This window comes from Sorex fumeus, unplaced genomic scaffold, assembly GCF_029834395.1.
Source record: "Sorex fumeus unplaced genomic scaffold, SorFum_2.1 ptg000075l, whole genome shotgun sequence".
Taxonomy (NCBI): Eukaryota; Metazoa; Chordata; class Mammalia; order Eulipotyphla; family Soricidae; genus Sorex; species Sorex fumeus.
Genome location: NW_026606132.1, coordinates 12950102 through 12961061, shown reverse-complemented (window position 1 = coordinate 12961061; position 10960 = coordinate 12950102). Strand labels below are relative to the sequence as shown.

Below are 10960 nucleotides of genomic sequence, written 5' to 3'. Positions count from 1 at the left end.
GGTGGAAAATGGGCATTGGTGGAGGGATGGGTACTCGAGCACTGTATAATTGAAACCCAAGCACAAAAATTTATAAGTCTATAACTGTACCTCATGGTGTTTCACTAATAAAAATTAAAAAGAAAACACACACATTTGCCTGGCATTCGGCTAATCAGACCGTTTGAGCCCTGATAGCACTTATGGTCCCCTAAGCATCACCAGACTTGATCCCGAAGCACAGCCAAGCGTGGTTCCCCCCAAATAAATCAGTAAATGCTTCAGGCCTCTTTCATGCCAGTTTTGGTGCTGCTCCCCACCCCATCCCCACATACACACTTTATTTCAATTGCCAACAACCACCTAGCCCTGATGCTCTTTCCAAATCCAAAGGCAACGGCTGTAATACGTAATAATATCAGAACCAAGCCGAAGACTCAGGAAGCTCTCAGCCTGGATAACATGCAGGTTATCATTAATTGTTGAACACACATTACTGTTCTCTGATATTTAAACTTGGCCCTGAGCAGGCAGTAAGATTCTGACCTCCACTCTTATAGAATTCCTTCTGAAAACCAGCACCCTGACATGCAATAGGCCAGAATAACAGTCTCACTCTTACATACAGGGCACAGGGCACCCACAGTTAGGAAGGTAAGGAGAGTAGAAGAACTTGGTAGTCACATAGCATGTGGAGACTCCATACTCTTTTCTCTTTAGTTTTTTTTTTTTGAAGCAGGGACACCCTTAACGATGTTCAGGGGTTACTACTGATTCTGCATGTAGGAATTACTCCTAGCCGTGCATGGGAGACCATATAGATGCTGAGGATCAAACATAGGCCGGCTGTGTGCAAGGAAAATGCCCTACCCGCTGTACTATTTCTGCAGCCCTAGGTAACTCTTTTCTGACATTCACTGGAATAATGGCACAAAAAATATTTCAGGCTAAAAGCAAAAAAGCAAGCACCCCAATTTATTTGATATCAGAACCATGATGGGAGGCAGTCATAAATGGGGTATCAATGGGGGCTGTTCGCTGGAAAAAGGAATGTATAACTGTTTCCGAGGCCGGAGGGGGATTCCTCAGTGCCAATCCAGGAGTTGCCCCTGAGCTCTGCTTGTTGTGAAACACCCTACACCCACACCCCACCCCTGCCCCAAAAAACCTTTGTAGTAGCAAATTCTTTTTCTTTTCTTCCTTTTTTTTGGTTTTGGTGTTTGGGCCATAGGTGACTACACTCAGGGGTTACTCCTGGCTCTGCGTTCAGGATGCTCATGGGATCATATGGCAGTTTTGTACCAGGGCAGGCTATGTGCAAGGCAAGGGTTGTGCTAATGCTCTGGCCCCATCACTAGCAATTTCTTGTGGTTGTTCTTCAGAAAGCCTTTGAATAGACTTCCTAGTAGTTCTGCTTGCGTTAACTCCTCTGAGTTGCCTTTCTCTGAGTTGTTGAAGTATAAAGAGAATGGCTTGCCTCAGGAGCAAGTCCATAGATATTGTGTGAGTTTATTAAAACTTGTCTCCTTATATACAAATACGTCCTTACTTTACAGTGAATCTATCTATTATCTCTCTTTGTCTTTTAATCTATCTATTATCTCTCTTTGTCTTTTTTTCAACCCCAGAGTTCTGAGGCCCAGAGATAGTACAGCGGGTAGGGTACTCGCCAACCCGGGGTTTGATCCCCAGCATCCCATATGGTCATCCAAGTACTGCCAAGAGTAATTCCTTTAGTGCCAAAGCAGGAGTAACCCTTGAGCATCTCCGGAAATGGCCAGTCCCCTCCCCCATCCCTGCATAATAAGAAATACAACATAAAGACCTAATAATTCTAAGTCATTTTTTATGAACACTGTCCCAAACAGTAAATCCACAGACCCACTCTCTTGGATTGCAGTACCATTTAGTTTTTCAAGGAACTCACATTTGTTTAAAAAAACAGCTGGATAAATAAATATTCACACTTCAAGGACAGCAACGTCTCCCCAGCCTATATTTATATTTGGAGGTTCCTAGAACACTCACATCAAGCTTATTAAGGCTCTCTTGTATGGACACAGAATATTTTTCACAGTTTGTTGTTATGTCTTTTGAAGGTTTGATTTTTGTAGCACATCTTACGAGGGGATTTGTTTCTTCCTTCCTGCAGGCTCGATAATTCCACCCGAAGTGGTGAAGATTTGGTAATTTTTAAAAACTGTCACTGTATCTCATGACACCAGACCAATGTGGCGAGCCAATTTCCAATCTCGCATTTTCAAAACACAAAGATGGAGAAACCAAATTATGGTCTGCCGGGCAGAGAAAAATGATCTGGAGCGGGATTTAGTTCTGTGAACAATTAGAAACAATACTGAAAGCTGCTCATGTAGGTCCCTCTCCTATCATCGCTTCATCCGGGCCCTTCAATAATGGACTAAGAAAGATGGGGATGGGGGGAAGAACAAAAAACCAATGAAAGCAGGGTTTTCAATATAGTTTTTCTTGGGAGAACAATAAAAACATTAAACTTTGTACATTGAAGTGTCTGTGCACCCAGCGAACCTTTCAGAGTAGTCCAGCTTGGGTTTTGTCTGGATGGGGAAGCGTGGGGGGGCAGAGGGAGCCTGTGAATACCCTCAGAGTCATTTAAAATATATAGTATTAGCTAATTGATGAGAGGACTAAAAACAATAGTAAGTAGGCAGCCTGGCTGTGGGCCAGGAGCAAGGCTTTATGGTGAAAGCCAGTTTACATTAGAGGCCTGTTTTCCCCTTCCCTTATATGAAATGAACAGCTGTAATTGAAAAGCAAGGAGCTCTATGGTTTATAGAAATAGGTGTTGTGAAGAGCCTTGGCCGTCTAATTTTCTTCCTATTGCAGGGCAGGCTTCCATTGTCTGTTTTTTAGAGCTAATTTCTTTTCTGATCAAAAGGCCCACGTCGTTGAAAAGGTAGTAATGACTATTCATTTGGCTGAAGTCTCCATTCTCCAGACTGCAAGCTTTATTTAGAAATGGCTATTTCTTTCTAAAAGGAAAAGCTCATTTATGTCCTCTATAATGTCAATTAAAGTAGAATATATTTTAATTATTTATCCCAAGGAGAAACCTTTTAGGAACTTAATTTAGTATGCCTATGCTATGCAGACACTACAATATGTGAATGCGGAATGATATCTAGGCACATGGGTTTTATTTTATTTTACCACTAATGAATAGTTTATTTGCAACTAATTAACAAGTTAAATCGGCACAATTAGTGTCGGATTTCTTTAATAATATAACTCATAAAGGGATAGCCATTGGAACTGGAAAATAAGGTGGGTTGTTGGCTTTGTAAAGAAACCATTCCACAAAAGGGGCAGTTTTTTCCCATTAGAAAGGGTTATTGGGACGTTCATTCCCGTTGCTTTCTCAAATGAAAGCGGGGCTGGGCTGGGGGAGGAAATATACTGGGAAACAAGGGGGAGCCGGTGTTAATTACACCAACAGCACATTAGCGAAGCCTCGAGGTCGTCAGCGGCGACTCTTCCCGGAGAAATGGGAGTTGGGGCGACCGCAGCTTCGGCGCCCAAACGCCCGGCGCGGTCGGGCCTGGAGACGGCCCAGGTTTTCCCGCGCCGTCTGGCCGCCGGCTGGCGCGGACGCCCGTGGGTGTGCGGCTGAGCATCCTCGGTACCCAGCCCGCCGCGCCACGCGCGCACTTCCCGGCTCGCATCCTCCGCGCCGCTCCCCATAGCCGGCCGCCAGCCCGGGACTCCCGGCGCTCCGCCACGGCTCCGTGCGCCTCCCGGCTGGCGCGTTGGGGCCGCGGGAAATCACTCGCGCCCCGGAGACGGAGCGGGGGACCTACTCTCCCCCCGCCCGACCCCCCACGAGTGACTGGCGGAGGTCCCGGGCCGCTAGTGAGCGGTATCCGTCCGATGGCTTCTGCACAGTGCAGCACACAGTAGGTGTGTCAGGAAGCGTTCCCCTAGATGGAAAGAGGCAGGATGGGAGGAAAGAGAGGGGAAGCGAGCCCCGAAATCCCGCGCATCGAAATCCAGGGTCCCTTAAGAGAACAGGGGTCGGGAGTGTAAAAGAGACGGGATGAGAACGGCTGCAAAGGAACCCGGGGAGGGAGGGGGTCACATTTTTCTCCCGCAGGCTCTCCCCCACCCCAACCCCCCTCACCCCGAGCTCCATGCTGCGCCCCCTGCGGCTTGGGGCCGAAGGTCGGGCGGCGCCAACCACCACCACCCCCCGCAGGTGCAGGTATTTTCCTAGCATCTTCCCCCAACCCCCGGCGGCCCGCGGCCCCGCGCAGCGTGGACCGGTGGAGAAGAACTGCACATCAAGTAATGAGGATGAGTTTCGGAGGGCTTTCCCGGCCCAAGCTTCAGGAAAACTACCTGGCCCTGCCCGAGGGCCGAGCAGCATTTGCAGTGAGGAAGGAAGGAAGAAAGGCCCCAGGCTCTGAGGGAGGGCGGGCCTGGCCCTGGAGAGGGGGAGCGCGTGTGAGTGTGTGCGCCCGAGACGGCGCTCCCAGGCTTGGCGGCGGGGAGACGTCGGCGCCCCAGGAAGGTGTCCGGGAGGGCGCAGCGGACTTGGCTGAGACACGGCCAGCAAACGCTCACGCGGCAAGTGGAACGGAAGCCGGTGTCTTGGCTTGAGCCGGCCTTCCTTAGGCGGGCACAGGCAGCGTCGGGCGAGGCGAGGTGGGCGGTGATGGCAACGGTTGCCCAATCGCTCCAAGCCTGGGGGAAAGAAAAGGAGAGGTGGTCATTCATAGCTGAATGCCCTGCAGCTTCACAAAAGGCCAGGGGTTGGCCCACTTAAGCATTTCCGTGGGACTCAGAAAAGGTGCTTTCAAAAGTCCACCCTCTCGCCCGAGACGGTTCCCACAAAGGGCGGCAGAATTCACTTGGACCGTACCTGTGCAGCCCTGCAAAACCTTTCAGAGGCAGGGTGAGATGGGTGGATGAGGGGGGGTGGGAGGGATACTGGGATTAGTGGTGGTGGAGAATGGGCACTGGTGGAAGGATGGATACTGGATCATTGTACAACTGAAACCCAAGCACAAAAATTTGTAAGTCTACGACTGTACCTCATGGTCTTTCACTAATTAAAAAAAAACTTTCTTTACAGAGCAACGCCTTAGGTTAGCCTCTCTGCATGCCGCCTTCCCAGCCCTGCAGGAAAGGGGTGCTTCCCTGGCAAGTGGGGGGGGGGGGAGCGGGAGAACCGGAAGGTGCCTTCTTTCACCCCATACTAGGGACTTTGGGATCTTTTAGAAGACCGTTCTACCACAGACCCGAGCCTCTGATTCCTAGGGCAAATCTGCGACCGAGTTACAAGCTTTGCTAGGAGTCCGAGTGAATAGTCAGGCGAGGTCCTCCAGGAGGAAGTAGGAAGGCCTGGGTTGGGATGAGCACACTCCCCTCCCCGCCCCCCGCCGCCCTCCAGCAAGCCACGCTCTTGGGAGGGTGGAGGGTAAATCTTTCTACCTTCCCCCAGTCCGACCGCTCCCGGAGAAAGAGGACCAGCAGGTGTCTGTGCCCGTTCAAATGTTGTGCGCGCCCCTCCCCCTCCTCGCAGCCGGCGCGGGCAAACACCCACCGCAGCCCACTCAACGTTCAAAAGGCAACTTTGTAAGAGGACCAGCGTTAATGCAGCCGACCTCGCTAGCGAGGCTCCCCGGGGTCAATAAATGTGGTGCCTCCCACCGAGTGCCGTGGGGGGGGGGGGCGAGGGGGGGTCAGCCTCTCTCCCGCTGGGCTCTCCACACCCGTGGCTCTCAGGCACAACTGTGCCACGGTTACTTTGCAGATCTGAAGCCCCCTTGGAACACGGCTTTCCAACTGACTAGCTTCAAACCCAGAGAAAGGCCGAATGTGTGTGTGTGTGGGGGGGGGGGGGGGTAGTCGCCCCAAGCATCCGGGAGCCCGCCGGGCCAGTCACGCAGCAAAGACCTGGGAGTCCCAAGGTTGACCAAAACGGGCCATTCCGGGACCCCTTTGCCCCACCCCCCCATCGGTGAAGCTGCCTGCCTCTTCGGTGGGTAGGGACCAACCACGTCGAAATCCCAGAGGGCAAGGAGGGGGACCTCTCTGGGTGAAGTTCCCAAGCGAAGCCAACAAACGGCGCTGTTGCCGCGCCCTGGGTCCTCGGAGCCCCAGGCCCAGCCCCCGGCGGAGGGAAGCGGAGCTCTCCTGGGAGGGCGGGGACCTGGGGAAGTGTGGGTGCTTGGCCCGGCTCCCAGTCCACCATACCCGGTCCCCTACGCCGCCCACGGGATCTCTGGACACCTGGAAGGGAGAGAGCCGTCGAGCACCGAGAGAGCTGGGGGATGGGCTGGCCGTGGGTCCCGATGAATCGCTCCTCTTTCCTCGTTGGACGCAGGGGAGCAGGTTGAAGATTCAGATTGCCGCCACCCGCGTGAGGCACGGAGGCCAGTGGGGCCCCTGTAACTCTGGGCGACACTTCTCCCGACCCCCAGGGAAGGTCGTACCGATTCGCTGGTACCTGCACCTGGGCGGGTGAACGGGTGGACCCAGCAAGCAGGTTTTGCATCCAGCCGCCGCCCCCTCCCCCGCCACATCTCCTCCACCTCCCACCCCCTCCCCCACCCCCGCCCCCTTATACCAGTGGCTTAGCTCCTCTACTGAACAGGCAGCTTCTCCAAAGCGTTTCGAAGGATATTCCGTGTCCCTTTTCCTCTGGGCTGTGCAGATTCCTCCTCAGCGCCACGCGGCACGAGCGCCGCTTTCATCGCGGTCCCGGAGGGCGGTCAGGAGCGGGGAAAGAAGGTGTCTGATCTCGGCGTATGTCCGTTGGAAATCTGGCAGAAGGATGTAAAGTGAAAATGAGCTCACCTAAGTCCCGGGGTAGATATGATCAAATGACAAACAGCGGTGTGTGGGGGTGGGGAATGGGGGGGGGGATACGGGTAGTCCGCTCTGCAGAATAAACTACTTTGGAGAGGAGCTGGGGGGAGGGTGTCCAGCACCACACCCCTTGCCTCGGGGAAAATGCAGCCCAGGCGCTGTCACCACCGCGGCTTACTTGGGTACTAAAACTTGGAAGGCATCCTGACATCTGTCAGGCTGCTGGACGCCCGGCCGCGCGTCCGTTGGGTAGTTTTTCGAAAACGCGCTTCACTTAGCAACAGCCTCGGAAACCCAAGGAAGCATCTGGAGAAGGCGGCAGGAGGGCAGGACTGCAACACACGGACTTCCTTGGGAGATGCTGGCTTTGCCTAGGAAAAGTTGGTTTTTGTCAGCCCATTTGCCCAGAAAACGGGTGCAGGTGAGCGTGGCCGGACGCTCCGTTTCCGGAGGCGTGCCTGCCAGTTCGTATCAGCTTTAAGGGTGAAGCAAGCTCGCACGCTCACACCCCACGCGCACGCACGCGCGCGCAGACACACGCGCACGAATACACAAAACCTCTCCTCCACAGATCCATGCCAAAGAGTTTAACACTCCAAATCCGTGCACCCATGCAAATGAGGGCAGTCCCAGCCAGCGGATGTTTGCTTGGGCCTTGGGGGAAACACACAGCAAACTTAAATGGGTGGGGGGTGGGGGTGGGGGTTGGTCACCCCAAACTTCCGGGAGGCGATGCGGGCCCTCATGCAGCGATTCTGGTGCCACCCCAAGGCTAGCCCCGGGAGAGGCGATTTGTTCCCCCCCCAGGCCGCCGGTTGCAACTTTGTGCAAGATACAAGCGCAAGGCTGGACGCAGTCCCTAGAATCCGCGGCTGATGCAGGAGCGCTTGCACGCACTCCTGCACTCCTGGCCTGGGTGTTGGAATAAATTCCTATTGATTTTGTTTTTACACTTAAGGTTGACGCCTCTCTTTGGGTTCCCCACCTTTCCACGAGGCTGGTGGGGGAGGGGACGGCGGCGACGAGGCCCCACACCGCGCGGACACCTTTTTTTTTTCAATCTCTGCCACTCGTGCCCGGCTAGCTGCGCCTTTCCACCCGTCGCCACGGGCGGCTGCGGGAGTTTCAGACGCTGAGCCGCGGACTTGGGCCGGCGGCGGCGGCGGCGGCGTTCGGGGTTCCCTCTCTCCGCAGGCGGGATTCCCGCGCGGCCCGTCTTGGAGGGACAACCCCAAACGTGGAGGGGGAGTGTTGTGCCTCCGGTCCCGGGGCTCCAGTGAAGCAAGCTGGAAGACAGAAACAAAAGGGTAGGGGGGGATGGAGAAGGACGGAATCCGTTAGCAGCGCCTGCTCCCCGGGGAGGCGGCGCGGCAGCGCGGCGAGAACAGTGCTCAGTGCTCCTTCCCGGCAGGTGCACGGCCCGCCGAGGGGGCCCGACGATCCGCCCCGAGGACAGCCTCGGCTCCTCTCCGGCCACCGTCCCCCCCCTTCAAGAAACTTTTCTTTCACTCCGAGCGGCTCCGTGTTGCCATGAAAACGGATTTTCCAAGGGGCCCGACCCTCCCCCTCAGGGGCATCGGACTGGAAAAACCGAAATGGCCCGAGAGCAGAGACAAAAAGGGGCCGCTAAGCGGGGGCCCGGAGTGGGCGCGCCGAGGCCTTTCTCCCCCCCCCCCATCCGCCCCCCACACACTTGCCACGCCGCCTCCTGGGAGCCGGGGCCGGCTGCCCGCTCGCCCTCCCAGCCCGCCGCCGGGGACGCAGGCAAACCCCCCGGTGCGCGCCGCGGTTCCCAGCCCCGCCTCTGGTACCCTCCGGGCCCCCCGCCCCCCCCCCAGCCCGGCTCCGAGTCCGACGCGCCGATCGGCGGCTTCTCGGTAGCTCCCGGGGCCCCCTCGGGGGCGCGCGGGGTACCCCAGCCCGCCCGGGGAGACGACCCAGCTCCGCGTCCCCAGCGCGGGCCGCGGAAACGTCCGCGGGTCTCGCGCGCGGATAGCGGAAAGCCCTGGAGGGTGGTCCCGAGGGCTGGGGGACCCCCCCTCCCCGATCGGGGCTGCCGAGGTGCGTCGGAAACCCCGCGGATGCCGCTCGTCCTCCTCAGCAACCCCCCCTCCTGCCCGCGCGCCCCCTCCCTCCCCCCCCCCCAGTCACCTCCTCGACTTTCGTTCTTTGAAACTTTTGAGACCCTAATTGGTGGTCTCGGAGAGACGCTCCGGGGCTCCCGCCTCCTGAATAACTCTCATCACGTCCCCCGGGCCCACGGGGGCGTGGGGGTGAACTAAAGGGCTCCACGAACTTTTTTTTCTCCCGAGCGGGGCCGAACAGGGGCTCCGTGATGATTGGCTAGGGCGCATCACGGCGAGTCTGTCAATCACCGGGCCTCCTGGTGGCGAGGGGCGGACCGAGCCCCAACCCCGGGGGATCCGAGCAGGTATATAAGGGACCCGGCGGGCGCCCAGCCGGACTGCGAAAGCAACCAGCTCCCGAGCGCGCATCAGGTGCTAGCTGCCTGCGGCTTCCCGCTGACCGGGCACGGCCACTTGGGCTCGCCTAGTCCTTCCCGCCTGACCCGCTGGCCCACCGGCCGGCCCTCCAGCGCCCACCGACGGAGTCCCAGGGCCTTTTCACCGTGGCCGCTCCTCCAGTCCCTGGAGCGCCTTCTCCTCCCGCCACTCTGGCGCACCTTCTTCCCGCCCCGACGATGTACAGCCTGCTGGAGAGTGAGCTCAAGAACCCCGTGGGACCCCCCGGCCCGGCGGCGGGCGCGGGCGGCCCGGGCGGCCCGGGAGGCGCAGGCAAGAGCGGCGCGAACGCGGGCGGCGGCGCGAACGCGGGCGGCGGCAGCGGCGGCGGCGGCGGCGCGAACGCGGGCGGCGGCGGAGGCGGTGGCGGCGGCGGCGGCGGCGGCGGCGACCAGGACCGGGTGAAACGCCCCATGAACGCCTTCATGGTGTGGTCCCGGGGCCAGCGGCGCAAGATGGCCCTGGAGAACCCCAAGATGCACAACTCGGAGATCAGCAAGCGCCTGGGCGCCGACTGGAAACTGCTGACCGACGCCGAGAAGCGGCCGTTCATCGACGAGGCCAAGCGGCTGCGCGCCGTGCACATGAAAGAGTACCCGGACTACAAGTACCGGCCGCGCCGCAAGACCAAGACGCTGCTCAAGAAGGACAAGTACTCGCTGCCCGGCGGCCTGCTGCCCCCCGGCGCCGCCGCCGCCGCCGCCGCCGCGGCCGCCGCCGCCGCCGCCGCCGCGGCCGCCAGCAGCCCGGTGGGCGTGGGCCAGCGCCTGGACACGTACACGCACGTGAACGGCTGGCCCAACGGCGCGTACTCGCTGGTGCAGGAGCAGCTAGGGTACCCGCAGCCCCCGAGCATCAGCAGCCAGCCGCCGCCGCCGCCGCCGCCGCCGCCGCCCGCGCTGCCGCAGATGCACCGCTACGACATGGCCGGCCTGCAGTACGGGCCCATGATGCCGCCGGGCGCGCAGAGCTACATGAACGCCGCGGCCGCCGCCTCGGGCTACGGGGGGATGGCGCCGTCGGCCGCGGCCGCCGCCGCCGCCGCCGCCGCCGCCTACGGGCCGCAGCCCTCGGCCGCCGCCGCCGCCGCCGCCGCCGCCGCCATGAGCCTGGGCCCCATGGGCGCCGTGGTGAAGACGGAGCCCAGCTCGCCGCCGCCCGCCATCGCGTCGCACTCGCAGCGCGCGTGCCTCGGCGACCTGCGCGACATGATCAGCATGTACCTGCCGCCCGGAGGCGACGCGGCCGACGCCGCCTCGCCGCTGCCCGGCGGCGGCGGCGGCCGCCTGCACGGCGTGCACCAGCACTACCAGGGCGCCGCCGGGACTGCGGTCAACGGCACGGTGCCGCTCACCCACATCTGAGCGCGCGCCCACCCCCGGACCCCCCGCGATCCCGCCCCCCGCCACCCCCGCACCCCCGACTCGGGACGCCTTGCCTCTCTAGCTCCGCTCGCCTGGGACTGTCGTTGCCTTGTACCGCTGATGGGGGAAAGGACTGAAAGTTTTCTGGGGTTTGGTTTGGTTTTTTGTTTATTTTGGGGGGGAGGGGGGAGCCCCGCCAGTCGGGTTTTGTACAAAAGCGGAAAGAAAAGAGGGAAAAAAAGAAAA

General features: G+C 58.9%; 1 protein-coding gene across 1 annotated transcript; it reads left to right on the top strand.

Annotated features, from left to right (window-relative positions):
• The first annotated feature begins 9368 nt into the window (after window positions 1–9368).
• On the top strand, window positions 9369–10716 carry SOX3 (SRY-box transcription factor 3). Its single transcript, XM_056130316.1, has one exon. It carries the CDS (start codon window positions 9530–9532, stop codon window positions 10712–10714), a length of 1185 nt encoding a protein of 394 aa, XP_055986291.1. The 5' UTR covers window positions 9369–9529; the 3' UTR covers window positions 10715–10716.
• Window positions 10717–10960: the final 244 nt, after the last annotated feature.

Excerpts from the sequence above, each read along its gene's own strand:
- SOX3 (XM_056130316.1), top strand. The coding sequence starts at position 9,530 with ATGTACAGCCTGCTGGAGAGTGAGCTCAAGAACCCCGTGGGACCCCCC.